This window comes from Candoia aspera, chromosome 3, assembly GCF_035149785.1.
Source record: "Candoia aspera isolate rCanAsp1 chromosome 3, rCanAsp1.hap2, whole genome shotgun sequence".
In the NCBI taxonomy this organism is placed as follows: Eukaryota; Metazoa; Chordata; class Lepidosauria; order Squamata; family Boidae; genus Candoia; species Candoia aspera.
The window spans coordinates 84,696,440-84,715,152 of NC_086155.1; the positions used below are offsets into that span (position 1 = coordinate 84,696,440).

An 18,713-nucleotide genomic window follows, 5' to 3' on the forward strand; every position below is an offset into this window, starting at 1 on the left:
CATCCCAGGGGCAAGAAGGGGCAGCCACCGGCTGCAGCAGTCCTTGAGGCTTCCCCACCTTGCGCTTAGACATCGCACAAACAGTGCAGGAGGCAATATAGTCTTTGACATCCTTACGTAATGTGGGCCACCAGAACTGCCTCCTAACAAGGTGCAAGGTTTTTACAAACCCGAAGTGACCTGCCAGTTTGTCATCGTGTGAACATAGTAACGCCTCTTTTCTGAGGCTGTCAGGGACGTAGAGGCGGTCGGATTTCCAAGCGAAGCCTCGGTCAAAAGTAACATTGTTTTTATTTGCCAGCAACCAAGTATCTGTTTTCAGTTCTTTTAGAAACTTTTGTTGCAACTGGGAAGGAATTGACAAAGCGCTCGGCTGGGCGGCGTCCGCAGCGGGTGGCTGCTGCGCGCGCGTTTGGCTACGCGTCACAGCCTGCATACCCAATTGGGGCGCTGTCCACAGGGTGCTAACCACTTCTGGCGCTGCCCCCGAGTCCTGAGGTTGCCTTGACAACGCATCAGCCAGGAAATTCTTTTTCCCCGGAATAAACTTCAAATGAAAATTGAACCGATTAAAAAATTGAGCCCAACGGACTTGTTTCGGGCTCAGTTTTCGAGGGGTGCTAAGAGCCTCCAAATTTTTATGGTCAGTCCACACCTCAAAAGGGTGATTCGCCCCTTCTAACAGATGCCGCCAAGCTTCCAACGCGGCTTTTACTGCGAATGCCTCCTTTTCCCATACATGCCAACGTCGCTCAGTCTCGGAGAACTTGCGGGACAAGTAGGCACATGGCTTGAGGCATCCTGTCCCGTCTTGTTGCATCAACAATGCCCCAATGGAATAATCGGAGGCATCCACCTGCACCACAAAAGGTTTGGAGGGATCAGGATGTTGCAAAATGGGCTCTTTGATAAAAGCTGCTTTCAGCCGCTCAAATGCCGTTTGACAAGCAGGCGTCCAGCGCAACAGCGCCCCTGGATTCTTTACTCTCCGAGTATCTCCCACACCCTTGGTTCGGAGCAGTTCTGTTAGTGGCAAGGCAATTTCAGCAAATCCCCTTATGAATAATCTGTAGTAGTTGCTGAACCCCAGGAAACTTTGAAGTTGCCTGCGGGTGCGGGGGCTTTCCCAGTCCATGATAGCCTGCACCTTGGCAGGGTCCATTTCTATGCCTTTATCTGAAATTCTATACCCCAAATAGTCAATTTGTGTCTGGTGAAATGCACATTTAGACAGTTTGGCATACAATTCTGCTGATCTGAGTTTACTCAGCACTTTTTTTACCAGAGACACATGCTCTTCCATGGTTTCAGTATAAATCAATACATCATCCAAATACACCAATACCCCTTTAAACAGATGTTCATGCAGTACTTCATTGATCAGTTGCATAAATACCCCAGGGGCCCCAGCCAAACCAAAAGGTAACACCTTATACTGGAAAGCTCCCAACGGGCAATTGAAGGCAGTTTTCCACTCATCGCCCTCCTTGATTCGTACACGATAGTAGGCTTCTCTTAAATCAAGTTTAGAGAAGATCTTTCCCTTAGCCAGATGTGACAACATGTCCTTGATCAATGGCAAGGGATATTTATTGGAAATTGAGACGGCATTTAATCCGCGGAAATCGGTACAAAGTCTCAATGTCCCATCCTTTTTTGGGCGAAAGAGAACCGGCGCCCCCACCGGTGAATTCGCCGGCTCGATGAATCCGCGCGCCAAATTTTTGTCCACAAAGTCTCGCAACAGAGTCAGTTCCTTTTGTGTCATGGAATAAATCTTTGGCTTGGGCAATTGGGTGTTGGGCACCAGTTCAATGGCACAGTCCATCTTTCTATGGGGGGGTAATTAGTCGGCTTCCTTTTCGCCAAACACATCCGCAAACATCCTGTATTCTGCCGGCAAGCCTTCCAGAGGAGGGGCCGGGACATGCGGAGTCGCAGCTGCCGCAACCCCCACCATCTCCTCTGGGGCCCCCTTCCCCTCAGTCGCTTGGTAGAACCCATCCCTAAACGTGATAGTCCGGTAAACCCAGTTTATTTGGGGATTTTGCTGAACCAACCAAGGCACCCCCAACACCACCAAGGGACCCCCTACTGGAGCCACGACAAAAGACAAACCTTCCCGATGGCTGCCCAGCTGCAAGGATACCCGCCCTGTGAAATGGGTGACCGGTTTGCCCCCTGCCATGGACCCATCCAGCTGTGTAAAGGCGATGGGTCGCTGTAAAGGGAAAGTGGGTAGCTCCAGAGCCGCTACCACATCAGGATGCATTAGACACCGGGAACACCCCGAATCAATCATGGCCCATACTTCTACAGTCTTGGATTGGGAGCCCAACTTCAACTTCACCGTGAGAATGCGGTAACTGCCACTCACCGATGAAGGCTCGCGCCCTTCTTCCACCACCTGCCCTGCGGCGCCCTTTAAAGCAGGTGGCTGGCGTTTCCCGCCGGCTGCAGGATTTCGGGCTCACCCTCCTCCTCGTAGAACATCGCATCGTCTCCCACGGTTTCAGCCACCGCGGCTTTCTGCTTCCTCGGCAGGGCAGGGGACTTTGTCGGCGGCTTGCCGAGCCGTTCCTCTCCCTTTGCCTTCGGGCACGCCGCCACTCGATGCCCCTCTTTACCACATCTCAGACACAGGCCTTTTGCATACCGCTTCTCTCGCTCCTCATCCCAGGATCGTTGTCCTGGTCTCCCCCCGGTGCTCGATGGGTGGCTGGGCTTCACCTCCCGCCCCGATTTGGCGGTCTTTCGATGGGCGAAGATCTCATGGGCATGCTCAGCCCTCCCCGCCAGTTGGATCCATTCGTAAAGCGTATATGGGTCGTCCCTCCCCAAGGACCAGCGCAGCACCTCTGTATTCAGGCCATCCTTGAATAGCTCGATAATGGTGGCTTGGGACCAGTCATCCACCTTCCCAGCAAGCGCTTTAAACTCCAGTGCATAATCAGCCACGGATCTTGACCCCTGCTTAAGTTCCTTCAGAGCTCGCTTTGCCCTCTCTTTCGCCAAGGGATCCTCGAAGTGTTGTCTCAATGCCCAGAGGAACTCATCAAATTTCTCCAGTTCAGGTGCTTCCGACTGGCACATCTGGACATACCAGTCTGCCGCCCTCCCTTTCAGCTTGGTGGCAATGGTGATGATCTTTGCCTTTTCTGATTGAAAAAGCGACCCCCATTCCTCCATGTAGGCTTTGGCATTCGTCAGGAAAAATGAGAGTTTGGTTGGGTCCCCATCAAACTTGACAGGGAAGTCTCTCATCCCGCCCCCCGCCGGGCTGCGCCCCGCCACCGGGGCTGCAGGGGTTGGTACCTCCCGGGCTCGCGGCGGCGCGGGGCCCGGGGGCGGCCGCACCGCCGATGCTGCGATTTCCATCTGGACCGACTGGTCCCCCTCGCGCCTCCGCGTCGGCCGCCGTTGCTCCGGGGACCGCCCATGGGACGAAGGGGTTGAATGCCGCTGGCTTGATCCTTCCCGGGTTTCTCTCAGCGAGGTCACATCTAGGCTCAGCTGCTTCAGTATAGTTTCTAACGAGTCCATTTTTGACTCCAGTACTCGGATACGATCCGGGGTGGGGGAGCCCTCCGTTGGCTGCACCTGCACCACGGTGGGGGATAATGGGTATCTCTGCCTCCAGGATGGGCCCCCTGCCACCGTGACATCCCCCTGGGTCTCATCCCAGGTGACCAGCTCGCCCGGAGAATTTACGGTAGTCTCCGGGGCGGTTTTCAGACCCTCGGCTTCACCCTCCGACTCGGAGCTCGCCTCTTCTAGGATGGCTGACAGCTCCCCCCCCTGGGACAGTCGTTCGGGCCGCCTCACGGTCGAGTCCGGTTCCCCTTCTTCCATCATCACGATGTCGGGTTCGGTCATCGCTGGCGCTCTCCCTCACAGGGTTAGACAACTTGTCTTTTCCTGGACGGGGGCCAGCGGAGTTGGGATCTTAGATTCTCAGCTTTATGTAATGATTGCCCTAGCCCAAATACTCAGACTCACAAGAGGCTGCTATATGAAATCTGATTTATTAAGGAACTAAAGGCAAATACAGAGAAAGCTGAGAATGAGCAAAAGCGCACGAAATACAAACTTAAACCCTTGGTGCAAACGTATCCCGCCTCCCTCGTAACAGCCCCGCCCGGCACAGGTGCAAGCAATCGTCAGAGTTGCTAGCCTGGGAAAGTAACCTTGAGCGCAGTAGATAATGCAAATACATTCCAGAGCAAAGCCAAAAGATAAGTACTCCCATCCTCCCGAGAAAGATGAAACACGCATCCTGCTAATGACATGCGAAATGTTACGATGTATCAAAGACATTGAAACGGCGAACATGACAGGAATCCACCTCCACAGTAGTTTGGGAGTTTATTAGTATCTCACACAAGATGCTTGTGGGAGTAGAAAACAGGTAGAAGCTGAATTCCTTCTAGACTCATCAGTATTCTAACCTAATATGGCAACTTAGGCTACCACAGAGAAGAGTGTCTGCTGCAATTTGAGCAGAGTAGATGAAAAAAGAGCTGTGAAGTGAAAATCACGTTGCTTCCCAAATGAAGGGAGAAAGACGGAAGGGTGTGATTTAGGATGCAGTCTTTTTTTAACCACTGATTTATTCTGGCAATTTTAGGCAAAATTATTTTTGTTAGCTTGCTGTTCATAAAAAGCCTTATTTCACAAGCAGGTGATGAGCTTCAGCATTTTCCAACAAGAAAATGCTACACCTAATTTTTCTCTCTTCTCTTTTTCTTGTGGAAATGTTATAAGCAGAATGATTAGGTGTCCTGCTCTATAAGGGACTGGAATTTTAACATTCATTACCATTATCTTCCCCCCCCCTCTTTTCTCATTCACATGTTTAAAACAGCCTTACAATAAAGATAAATATATTGAATAAGTTTCCAGCGTGGCTGTGACTGCTCTGCAAGGCAAGCAGTAATAAGCTAATGAAAGGACTGGATCCAAATAGGAAAAAAGAAACAGGTCTGAAATGGACATTAATGTGCCTCTATTAGTATGTCAGGTTTGCTATTTAGCCCATTAGTGAGTAGCTGTAATTTCAGGAGTGCGGTCAGTCATGAAGCTGGAAGACCTTGATTCAATTCTAATTCTTAGCAGGTCTGGATTTACCTCTTAATCCCTTGGCAAAACTGGCTGGCATCCATTTCTGGAGGGCAGAAATGGATGTCACCCTCTATTGATCTTATATTGATCACCTGGGGTGGGAAGGGCAGTAGCTCTTCCTGGGGGTGGCTGGTGGCATAGAGTCCTCCCTACCAAATGTAATCCCCCCCACTTGGATTTTATATTTATATTTATTATTTTAGTATCTTAGTTGTTAACTTTGTAATTTTATATGTTGATGCTTTTAAAAGGATAATTTAATTATAAACCACCCAGACACCCCCTTTCTGGGGGGAGATGGGTGGTGATAGAAGTTTGAATAATAAATAAATAAATAAACCTTCCCCTCACTTTGATCGCAACTTGCACACCTATTTCCCTGCTTGGGTTCAAAAGTACACTTTCCCTTCCTTGGTTGGCTTGAGTGCTCCTCTCCATCTGGAGTGGAGCACTTTCAGTTTGCTGCAGCTGAACTTCAGCAGGGCATCGGCTACTTTGGAACAGAAGAGCCACCTCTTCAGCCGAGCCACTCTTAGAGCTCCCTTTTATCCTGACTGGAAGAACAGCACAATCAACAGATCTTTTGCTTTATAACCCCAATGTGGCTGGTTTGAAACTTAGCAGGAACTTCTTTTGTTTTTTAATTACTGCTCTTCTTTCCAAGCTTCCTCCTCTTCAGTATGCGCTATTTTTTCTAATACTGCGGTTCCACCATTTCACCAGTTTTTCAGTGGCTTGAGATAGAAAACTTTCACCCTTACTTTCAAATAACCCTGTAGCTGTTTGGGATCTGGAGGGAAAAAGCCTTCTACCTTTGAGGCTTTGGCCTTGTAGCTATAATTTAACTTTGTGTGTGTGCTTGTGTGTGTATACAGTATATGTCCAGGAAGGACATATGTGTGTATATGGGTCCAGGAAGGACATATGTGTGTATATACAGTATGTCCCGGAAGGAAAACTTTTGGCCATTGCTTTTCTATACAGAAAGGTGGAAGCACATAGAAGCAGGAGATTTGTTAAATGGGAAGATGTGGTAGCCAGTGGTCTGGACTGAATACCTTGTAAGCTGTTGTCAAAGGGTCTCAGTCTGAACAGGTCTTTCTTAAACCAGCTTAGAGTTAAGCCAGCATTAGCACAGATCAGGAGCAACTTAAATGATAAGCACAGAAATGGCCCAAATCTTGCACACCCTTAGTAAAACATACTTCAATAGGTGTCAGATCATTTAAAAAAAAAGATTGGGTTTTTTTGAAAAACTTAAAAGTTGGTGAACATGCAGTGTATGATCACATGTTTTGTCTGCCATCTCTGGGCAAATAAGTTTTTTCAGGAATTCAGGGTCTTTTCAAACACCACAAAAGCTAAACATTTCTTTGCCAGGGTTCTCTGTTAGTTTACCTTCAATGCTAGGGACTTGTGGCTTGTGTATTGCTTAATTTTACCCGATTTAATCAGATATATGCTGTTAGTAGGTTTTATACATCAAGTTTATTCTTTTTATTATAAGGTGGTTACCTATTTGGTATTCTGTTATTCCCTGCCTAGGTTTTAATACGTCTACTTTGTGTATATTCTGATTTAACTGATATTCCTTTACTTCTGTTCTGTGTTTAGTTTTTTAAGTGTGATATAAATATTGTTGTCATTGTTAAGACACCAAAGACATCTAAGTGCATCTATAGCTTGTTTTCAGTTCACCACATATAAAACTGGAATGATGGTGTCTTTTGCTGGATTTTTATTAGAATGAATCAGGTATCTGTGGGTGTAAGAAAAAAATCAATGGCAAGAAAGACAAGTTTTGTACACATGTTTCATCTGGTCACTGGAAGCAGCAGAACCATCAAACATACACCTTGTAGTTCTTTGCTGTTTCTTTTTAATTCTTGCATACAGTGAACACATTTTGCCCAACAATGAAGAAAATAGTAAGTTCGGGTTTAATAGAATTCTGAGCACTCAATCCATTTATTTCACTTTAAAGTGCAGCAGTGTTGGATGGCAGCCATAAACTGTAACAAGATTGCTAGCTAGACTATGTCTTGCAAGATATTTAGCCAGCATAAATATTTTTTAATTAACTGAACAATTTCAGCTGCACTTCTCTGCACACAATGTGGTTGCTTAATGTTAATTGCACTGAGTGTTCATGAAAATGCAAGTAAAAGAGTTGCCTTTGCTGTCCAATATTGCTAAACATGCTTCAGTATATTAGATATAAAAGCAGTATTAGTTTTTCCTGTCATCTTCAGAATTCCTTGTTAGTTTATGTGGTCAAAACTTTAAAAAGTGTGTGCGTGGTACTAATTTGGCTATGTACATAAATAAGTCCAGATAGCAATAAATCTGAACCTCTATTCACTGAGAACTGTGCCACCAAGTGCACTGTGGGAAGGGGGAGGAGTCTGAGAAACACAAATGAGGAGTGTGAAAGCCATATCTGATTCTGGCCCATCATTGATTGTATCCTCTTCTACAGGACTATCTATCACCAGTCTTGACCGGGGGCAGCGGGGAGGAATGAGAGAAGAAAATAAAGATAACCTAGCATTGATTCCTGGGCTGATTTTGTTTTCTTCCCACTTTGTGTAATTTTCAGGGTGTCAATTGCAAATGATTTCAGTCCAAAAGCAAGATATAAATCCAGTAAATAAATCAATAACTTATTTGGATCATGGCAGAAATGTTACTTTATGTGATTTTTAAAGTCATTACTCTTCAAAAGTGGGAGAGGGATTCAGATGCCTTAATAAATGAATGGAAACTGATGGATGTTGTGTTACATTTTCCTCCCTCCCTCCCTTCCTCCCTCCCTCCCTTCCTTTTTTATTCCTAGATGTACATCACCCACACAATAAAGGCCAGAGGAACCAGGCTGGCAAAACCAGTTCTCTGCTTGAGCTTAATTTGTACAGCATTTCTTACCGGTATCAACAGAGTAGCAGAATACCGAAATCATTGGTCAGATGTGATAGCAGGATTTCTAGTCGGTATTTCAATAGCTGTGTTTTTGGTATGTATGAGCTACATATTATTCTACCTGTTCTATGTCTGTCTGTTTGGAAGGATCCATCACTTCATTTATCCATCAGGATACAGACCATTTGCCTGAATGACGAGCATTTATAACTCTACCTGATTAAATAAATATATAAAATCATATGCTGTGTGCATTTCAGTAAACACAACTGTTTATTACCCTACCCAACTGAAGTAATCACATGGTATTGTGTTATTCCATCTATGAGGTTTTTACTGTTAGACTATTCTATTCAGACAATAATTTTTTTAAGACCAGAGCTTATTTTATTACAGTCATTATCATTTTGAGTCTCCACATTCCATCTGGACATGGATCATGGGCTTCTTTCTCCTGCATTTTTGAGTCTGCAGTCACTGAGCTGCTTCTTTCCAAGGTTATTTGTCCCTTGTGTACAAAATGACTTTCTCAGGCATGAGAATCCAAGATTCCAGCCTCATCAGCATCAACTCTTACGCTGACATGATTCCATTTTAATTTAAAGAAGGTGATCACATTTTAAGGTCATATTCTATCAAGCTGCACCCCCTGCAACTATATTAGTTTGGAAGTATCACCAACATATTTAAAAACATTGTTTTAAGTACCAGGAATAACATGGCAACCTCCGCTTCAACTGCGCTGGGTTTATAAGTCGCAGTGTATTAAATTACAACTTTTTTGGGTGTGGAAATATTTTGGAAATCATACAGTTTAATTTTAATGGTATTTCTATCAAATTACATTCAAGACCCAGATGTCATAATCATGAATTACTAATTCATAGTATCTAACAACTTCCTTCTCTTTCTAGGTGGTATGTGTGGTCAATAATTTTAGAGGTAGACAACCAGGAAATGAACATTCACACATGGAGAATCTGGCACAAATGCCTATGATCAGCATCCCTCGTGTAGAAACCTCTTTAGTAAAGGTAATGTCTGTTGTGAATTAATAAGTTCTGTGGTGAATTTGAGGTAGAATGGCTGCCTTGCTCAATTTTAGTATTAGAAGTGAATCTTCAGGTCCAGGTCATAAATAATGGTCGACTGAAGACTAGGAACACTTCTGTATCTTCTCAGGAATTATACATAGGAGGCCATGAAGAAAATGCAGTACAGTGTTGAAAGAAAAGAGGCTAATTTTACACGTGGTGTTAAATCACAGTTTATCACAAGCAGTAATAAGCCTTGGCTTATGCACTTCCCTTCTTCCTCTCACAACACCATGAAGAGGGGACAGAAACATTCTCTTCCATTTTTAAGTTAATTAAAAATCCTTATTCTGTTGGAACTTCTCAGTTCAAGGAATACATTGGTTGCCCAGTGATGGTTTTGTGGCTGTACACGTACACAGGAAAAAACTGCATGTAAAAATAAATGCACATTTTATATGGCCATGCGTTTAATTGTTTGAATGACATGGGACTTATATGGAAATGACTGATAAATAAATAGATGTGATGTTACCAGAGACTAGAGATATGGACTCTCTCTTTAACTTGTTTCCCTTTAAAATTCCCTTTACCCTTAAAATTACACTTAACATATTGAGGTGTGCCCTAAAGGTATCCTAGCCATACCTTTTACTAGAAGGCTTCTGTTTGAGCAGTATTTGCAGGAGACTGTTTGCATAAAATCAGTGATTGCTTTGAATGCTGATATGCACTTTGGTTTTTACCCCAAAATATCCCTGACAGTATGACAGGCTCAAGTGCTCGGTGTACCGTGGTTGTGGACATCCTGCATGCAAGCATGAGGGTGCTCATGTGTAAAAGTTATAGGGCTGGGTTGTTAGTTTTATGAAGTGGTGTCACAGAAAGAGGGATTTTGTTCCTTAGGGTTTTTTTCTTAGGATAACCCCCTCAATTTGGTTTAACTGAAAACCGTGGTAGTTACAGCAGAGTAGGAACTGTTGTAAAAGTCTTTATGTATTCTGTTCAGTTCCATCTCAAAATCAACCTATTTCCTTTTGGAATTCTTCATCATGGTTTTTGAAGCCCAGAGTAAGCCTCTCTGATACTTTGTCGTAAGGGGGTCACCATCTCACTTGTTCAAGCAAGCATCTGGTTGATGGATGTGTAACTTCTGTGTAATCCATTCTGTTAGCTTCCTGTGAGATGTCAAAATAAAGGCTTTCATTTGCCCCAAATTAACATTGGTGGGGCAGCTAAACGTGCCTGCCTGCCTTCCCTACTTAGGCATCATTACATCAGGCACTTTATCTAGAATCCAATTCAGTTCTGTTGTTATTATTATGGTTGGTTGCGTAATCAGCCAGGTGTTTAGAACGGATTTGGCATTTTTGTCCACCTATCAAGTCCTTCCAAAGGACCTGGGATAGGCAGATGTTGTTGTTTAATAATATTAAAGATAGTATTGCAGGATGTAAGCTGTTCCAAGTAAAGCTGCCCTTTGCAACTGACTGATGGTGAATTTATCAGTGCTGATGGTGCTCAAGTGGTGCTCCAGATGTTTTGGAATTGTACCCAAGGCACATATTGCTATTGGTGCTATCTTCACTTTCTTTTGCCACCGTCATTCTACTTCTGTTTGCAGGTCTTTATATTTTGTGATTTTCTCAAGTTCTTTCTCTCCTCTTCTGCTGTCTCCAGGTATTATTGTTGTTGTTGTTGTTGTTGTTGTTATTGTTATTTGTTAGATTCCTATCCCATCTTTCTTCTAGTATCTCAAGAGTGGTACATATCACACTTGCTCTTCCAAATTCCCCGACAACAATCCTTAATATAGGCTAGCCTGAGATATAGGATCTGGTTCAAAGTCAGCAGTGAGGTTCTGTTGCTGAGAGTGGATTCAAATCTGGGTTTTCTCAGTCCTAATTTTAATTTTATCTCAACCACTGCACTGCACTGACTCTCAGGGTCAAAGCTGAGCAGGGAGAAAACTGTTAAATGGTGGGGGAGCATGGGGACAGCAGAAGAGTTCATCTACATTCTATTTTTAATGTTTACAAATTCATTCCTCGCCCTGGGTAATACAGTTTATGCAAAGGCTGTAACTTTGCCTAGCTGGCAATATGAGCAAAACATAAATTTTAGTATGGAAGGGATAAATACCAAGCTACACTCTTCAGCCTAAAGAAAATGAATCTTTCTTCTTCTGTTTGTTTGGTCCTAGTGTAGTCATTATAGAGCAGCAGGAGAGGCAACCCAAGAGGATCCATAAAGGTTATGCCCCCCTCTTTGACATTTCTTTCAGTGACAAGCCTCTGCTAGATCCCATTGGCCTCTAGGAATGGAAGGAGCCCTTCCATTCATAGATCACCCTGTTTATTTTATTTATTTAGTCACCTGTTGTTTAGAGAAAACTTTTAGTGGTTAACATAAAATTAAAACCATCAGCCCTATAGGGTGGACCACACTAAGAAACCAATGCCATACAGGTCTAAAACTACTTTTATTAGGACAGCTATAGTAGCAGGACCTTGCAAGTCTGAATGTGTTTCCCTCCTCCCTCACTTGATCTTTGTGTAAATTAGGGAGGGGCCTGTCTGAGGTATTTTCTCAAATTAGTTTCTTGGAATGGACTTAAGCCACACTTGTCTGATCGTTGCCTTGGTAACAGATCTTCCCACTGTCCTTCAAGGCCATTTTCTATACCCTCTACAGCATTTATTAAAAAAAAAAGGCAACAACTATGCCTTGAAGAAATTGTTACATCTCTCTGAAACTACAATATAGTGGATTGCCTAAATAGCCATTTATGCTGTTGCAGACCCCTGCATATGTTTGGCTACAATCCTGACTTTTGTATTAGGGATAAAGCCCACTGCCAAGGAAACCGAGTGGGATGGATTTATTTATTATAAAACATGCATGAACTGTGCTCCTGTTTCTCAAAGAACTGGAAAATATATGATTTGAGATCTCAAGCCAAGTCTGAAGAACATCATTTAGCTGAGATTGTGTTCTTATTTCATTATGTTTTTGCATTTTCTAATATAGCTTAGTTTTCTTTACATGCTATGCATCCTTATGCTATTCCAGGTAGTCCTTGCTTAACAAAGGTAATTGGGACTAGACTTTCTGTCCCTAAGCAATGAGGTCATAACACATGAAGTCATGTGAATGCACCGCTTAGTGACAGCAGTTCCAACAGTCCTCGGTTACTGTCATGTAGCAAGGATTGTGCAGTTGTTAAGTGAGGACTTCATATGATCACGACTTCTGACTTCAGTGGGGAAGTAGGCAGGAAAGGTTGCAAACTGTGATCACGAGACCATGGAACACTCTGATGGTCAGAATTCCAGGCCAGTTGCCAAGCTTGTGGATCTTGATCACATGACCATGGAGGTGCTGCAGTGGCTGGAATTTCAAGGACCAGTCACAAAGCGAGCTGGGTGACTGTGCCTAAGGCGGGACTAGGACTCACGGTCTCCTGGTTTCTATTCTGGTGCTTTAACTGCCACACCAAACTGGTTCTCAGCTGTAGATTGGCTCAAAGACATACATATGGTTCGGGATTTTTCCTGATCCAGAGAAATTCTTGGAAATAAATGTTACATTTGTTTTGCGACATGCAGCCCAAGAGTAGGAAGTTGAAAAACATTTATCTGGACCAGCATGACAGATTGCAGTCTATAACCTTCAGCGAAAAAGCTTTCACTGAAGTGGATGGATTTGGGATGATGATGATGATGATGATCAAGTGTCTACGGACAACGCCGGCTCTAAGGCTTAGAAACGGAGATGAGCACCGCCCCCTAGAGTCGGACACGACTGGACTTTACATCAAGGGAAACCTTTACCTTTACCTATGGAAGGGTTCAGGTGGGGCTGGCAGCATGACTAAAGGAAAACTCCACAGGGATCTTGAAGCCCCTGGTGCCATCTTGGTCATACCAAGTCTATTATTTGTAAAATTAAAAAGTGTTATACTGATGATGTAATTCTCAGATACATTTGGATCTTTGTGCATATGAATAAGTAAAAAAATATTCTATCCGCATTTTTTAAAGGTGAAATTCAGGTTCTATTGTTATTTTCCTGCAAACAGAAAAAATGTAAATGTTTCACAAAGTACAAGATCACTGTGTTGCTTATACATGGCTCTTGAACTGCTACTCTTGTCAAATACTTCTGTCCTTCTTCAATACTGACCCTCAGAAAGTAGTCTATGTACTCTTTTTATTTCAGTTAAAACTAAAAAAAGAACCCTCCTTTTATGTTATCTGCTGGTAAGATGAAGGAAAAATGTTTTTGTCACATGATTCAAGTGATGCAATTATTGTACATATTGCAGAACCAAGGTGCTAATCGTGGTCAAGATGAACCTTTGCAAGAACACTCTTTTAAAGCACAGCTCTTTAGGCTTTTCTCCTGGATAACAGGAATGGACCAGTTTGAACATCTTCATATAAGGCAGTAAAGTTATGTGTGCAAACAAGCGCACTGGTGTGTTTAAGTGTTGCCTTGCAAGGGACATACTTTAACCTTCAGTGCAGGCAGAGGTCTTTCTGAGAAACAGAAGTTTGTGAATCTGCATTTGTATTCTATGCTGCTATTTATCTTCTGTGTAGTAGGGAGAAAAATATTTTAAAAACTGAGAAGATATGTAGGGTCAAAACTGCAGTTTAATACTGCATTTTAATGAAGTGCATAGACTGAAATGTGATCAGGAATACAACGTAATTTTATCGTGTATTCTGTATTTTCTGTTGCTGCCCATATTCAAAATTATTAGTAAGCTATACATTACTGAAGATTTATATTATAAATTACTAATGTTGTCAAAATGTACTTTACATGAGTGAAATGCTATTTAAAATAGCAAGAATCATCATTACCTTGCATATTGCTAAGTATAGTCCCTCTTTTTTTTTTTAACAGAAACCTGCACTTAAGGTTCAGTCTTAATAAATTCTGTTGTTTTAATGGTGGTGTTTCATGGTTTGACCTCTTCTGGTTTGCTCTTAATACCAGTAGATCACTGGATGACCTCCAGTGATGTATTGGTTAGAAATAACTATTACCATGCTTTTTATGCTGTGCATGCTTTTTTCTGTTGCTCTTACTAGTAACCACCTCTGATGTTGCAAAAATACAAACTTGTGCATTGCTCTTCACAAAATCAAGCACAACATTGATGCAAATTAATGCTGAATGTTTGTGCCAACAAACATTCACTGTGGAATTGGATAATATATCCTGTTTCCTTGCATGGGTTTCAGTGTGTCTGCTCTGACCAGGTGCTAGATCTTAAGGCATTGCTAAAGGTTTTGTACTCAGAGGACTCCCAACAAGCTGTACCTTGTACCCTAGATATAGGTATTTTTACATTTCCCTAATTCCTGCCCACTTTTGTCATTGGCTTTGTAGCACATCTGGAGTTCCACCTGTCACAGTTGTTGAATGAGGAATAGCTGACTTAAAAATGGATTCCTTGAATCTCCCCAATAGGTCTGTGCAAAGCATTTGAAAGGATGCTTCATAAAACACATTGGTACAAAAAAGCATTTTTGTTCAACGTGAAGGCAGTTCCATTCTCCAGAAGGCTCAGAACAGCTGCTTCATGGGCTTTCCCAGGTTGTCGGCACCCAGGACTTTCTGTGAAGGAAAGCAGCTCTGCGCACCCATGTATATGTCAATGTCCTGGGAAAGCTCTTGAAGGAGCTGCACTGAGCCTTTTGGAGATTTAAGGAGGTAGAGTACTTTGCTTCTATTAACATATTTGCTGCAATGTCCCTTTGGGTGCTTTGCATAGCACTTCTTCCCCCATTTCTTAAAGATGTGCATTGATGCAAGAGTGGAGCCCTATATTCTTCAGAAGACATAATCCAGTGGCTGCTCCACAAAAATGTACCACAGAGTTACTGTCAAGAAGAAGAGTAACAGATGCAATTTTTCACCCATTAAAAAAAAAAATGGGACAAGCTGGCCGCAGATGTAATAGATGCCTTTAAAAATAAGGGGGTCTCCAAATCTCTGAACTTCTGAAAGTGAAAAACTCAGGCTGAAAATCCTATCTGCCCACTCCAGTGACTTCATTATATTAGGGTCCTGTCTGTTGCAGTACTTGTTGGCTTATATATTAATAACTCAAGCGTATGATCGCAAAAAGGTTTATACTGCCTTATTTATTGTTCAGGTAGCATTATGGTCACTACCAACTCCAGTTAAAACAGTAGAAATCTACATCTCATTACGCTGCTTTCTATTGTATTACATGTTAAGGAACATTTAGGCATGGTCCTTAAGGAATATTAGGACTAAACAATTAAGACTATTAGATATGAATGGAATCCTAAGGACAAGAACATTAGCATTTGGGGGGATTTTAATCCTAGATCGGTAGTTGTCCTCACATTTCCTAAAATGGATCTCCACAAAACAGTTCTTTGTAGACAGAGAGCATGGAAGAGTGATTGAAGGCATATGGCTGGAGGTAAGAGGTGCCCATCCCCCAAAAATCCAGATACCCAGAATTGAAGCCCCACTCTTCTTTACATGTGCAGCATATGTAAAAATCATGAGGTTGCAGGTACCATCTTGAATTTTTTTATTTCCCCCTGCCAAGTGGAATGAAACTTATATTTCAAAAGCTACCATTTTAATTGGCATTTTTACCTTTCATAAATAAACAGCAATAATCAGTGTTTCCCAGGAATAACGATGGAAATGATTATTTGAAGCACTCTTCAGATACCTAAGCCATATCACATGGAAGAGGGAAAAGATAAATTCTCTGCAGTTCTAAAGGGCAAGATGTGATTTAATGGAGGCTAACTTATAGCAGTGGATCGATTTTATACGTAACTAGAGAAGTTGTGAAGTTAGAGGACCAGTTATTTGAGATGAGTGGGTATCATTCACTGAAGGTCTTCAAGCAGAGTCTGGACAAGGCTGGACTAAATGATTTACAAGCCCCCCCTCCCCGATTCCGTATGATTCTATGAGATTTAAAGTGGCTTTTTCCTGCTGCTGTTCAGCCTCAAACGATCGAATAAAATGTTTCTTTAGAGCAAGACTATAAAACCCGGTGCCCCACAAATGTTTTAATGGCTTTGCTGCTATGGAATAGCACCCAAAACTTTTGAAGAGCCCTAGATGGCTTACCACAACTTCAGAGACAGCTAGCAGATTTTTTTTTCCTCACACCAAAATATACAGGGACCCAAAATGAATTAGGATCCCTGCTGGAGGTTGGTTAATCAGGACTTCCATAGGTATTCTCCGGCTTCCATAGGTATTTCCATTAATTTCCAATCTAGATCAAGGCCCTATGGAAGCCAGAGGTAAAGTCCTGATTAACCAATCTCCAGTGGGGCTCCCTGTATATTTTGGTGAAAAGAAAAAGCATATTTCATAACTGCTTAAAGTACTGAATTCTAAGTGAACAGGGGATTTGGTCTAGATTGGAATCCCTAGCAAGAAACTTTAACCTGTTGCTCTTTGATAGAATTCCAATCCAGATCAGTAGACTGATGTACATTCATAAGAAAATTCATGGAAATAGCTATTAATTTCAGTGCATTGTGTTTTCATAAATCAAATCCCCTGTTCACTTAGAATTCAGTACTTTAAGCAGTTATGAAAGTTACCTGCCTACATGTCCCATACTATGTAAGCTTATGCTTGGCTTACATAGTATGACTTGGCTTACATAGTATGGCTTGGCTCTATTACCTTCCTGTATTTTTAAAGAGCAAGCTCTTCTTTTTTTCCAATAACAAATACAGGCAAAACAGAGCTGTTATGGAGTTGGGCAGCCTTGTAAATGTAATAAATAAAATTAAATAACATTGAGATGAAATAACTTTTAGGGCCAAGAAACAGCAAAGGGTAACCCCACTGAAGTCCAGACCCTTACTTTCCATTTCTGTCTTAGGGAAACCGATGTCATAGAGCATCTTGTCCCAATCAAAGAAAAATAATCATTGAAGTCCAGTTGTAATTATTGGGACATCCTGTTCATTTTAATAGAATTAAGGTCAATTTCATTATTACTTTAGCCTTTCTAGTTAACAAAACAACATGATTATTTTAATGTTACAGTACCGTTACAGTTGTCATTGAGAACAAGATGTGAAGTGTACACACACACACACACTGCAAATCAGGGATTATGGGCCTCAGCTCAGGTGACAATTACAATCAGATGCAAGATGATGTTTTGTATACATGCATGTATTTTCCTATGAATGTCTTTACACAAGAGAAATATAGAAGCATCCTGTTGAAGAGGAGAGTAGCTTAAATAAAGAAGACATTTTAATTAATGAAAGAGGACTTCTTTGCATTCTGCTGAATAGTAAATATAATTTTCATTTACATTTCTCTTGTTTCATGTTATACCATTTTCAAGAGTTATGAAGCTTTGTATTAAAAGAGAAAAAATTAAGGAAGAAATGCAGAATTAAAGTAGTATTAATGAAACACAGTATGATTTATCAGATTTTATCATGCTTGTTCTCAGAATTTATATTGTAGTTACTTATTATAAAACGATTATAGAATTAGGCTTCAGTTTAAGTGCATTAAGAACTCAATCAACATGAAGAGTGGTGACTGAATTGGGTACTATGCAAAAGCAGTCATACACTGGGTTACAATTCTGCCTTAACATACGTGGAGTATTTTGTAAAGCATTTTAGATTGTCTTGAAACGTGTGTGGTTCAATCTCCAAAGTGCTACTAAAGTCTAAAATGTGGGATCTACTGTGGTAGGTGAAGGTGAAAAAAAAATGCACATCTCATTTTTATAGTGAATGACTCCCATGCTTTCTTCTTTTCATCTTTGTAGAACCACATCACAGCCTTTGCAGAAGTCACATGATGGAGAAATGGATGTCTACTCACTACATTGGACGTCGTCCCTTTTCACAGTTCACTCGTAATGACTGAAACTATTTCAATATTTAAAAAAAAAACTTATTTGGTTTTAGAATCTGATCTAGCAGCATTAAAATTTACAGCAACCTATGAAGAATATGCCTGAGTTAAGAATATTTTCCAACTCCAATCAAAAGCATTGTACCATTTAGGGACTGTGGGTGGGGGAAGAGTGAACTTAAGCATGTCACATAAACATACCATTTCCCCTGTTTTTGGCATATTTATTTCCCAACTTGGTCATGTATTAAACAGTATTCCAAGGAAATCTGGTTTTTAAAATTCAGCATGACACTTACTCCCATTGAAGCAGATTTCAGTGTACACTTTTCTAAAAGAATCATCCAAAATTCAAATGCCACTGGCACTTCATACTATATATTTCTCATACCACATTTCTTAAGACTGGTGCTTCTGTTTTTGAAGAAAAAAAATGCCATTTATACTGTAATAAGTACTCTATTGTTATTTTAAAACAAATTATTTATTTCGATATTTTTCCTGACTTCATGTGGTTGAATAGTTGATTTTGTAGTTCTTCAATGTCTTCAATGTACCCTGTTGTTAGGATTAGAATGAGAACATGTAGACATTGGGATAGATTATTTTATTATCGATCACTAACTGAAGGGTTATAGCTCCAAACTTATCGCCAGCATATTCATATACCTATTCATTCATAAAATTATTGCTATTCATTGATAGTACCTAAAAGTTACAGGG

At 41.6% G+C, this 18,713-nt stretch overlaps 1 protein-coding gene across 2 annotated transcripts in view; it reads left to right on the top strand.

Annotated features, from left to right (window-relative positions):
- Window positions 1-18,415, top strand: part of PLPPR5 (phospholipid phosphatase related 5) — a 72,698-nt gene extending 54,283 nt beyond the window's left edge. The window contains exons 4-7 of one of the 2 annotated variants that reach the window (XM_063300154.1): window positions 7,958-8,134; window positions 8,955-9,083; window positions 9,166-9,171; window positions 17,902-18,415. In XM_063300154.1, the coding sequence (XP_063156224.1) occupies window positions 7,958-8,134; window positions 8,955-9,083; window positions 9,166-9,171; window positions 17,902-17,934 (345 nt within the window). In that variant the 3' untranslated portion in view covers window positions 17,935-18,415. The remainder of the gene's footprint in view (window positions 1-7,957; window positions 8,135-8,954; window positions 9,084-9,165; window positions 9,172-17,901) is intronic. The other variant, XM_063300153.1, reaches the window with a different exon arrangement.
- The last annotated feature ends 298 nt before the right edge of the window (window positions 18,416-18,713 follow it).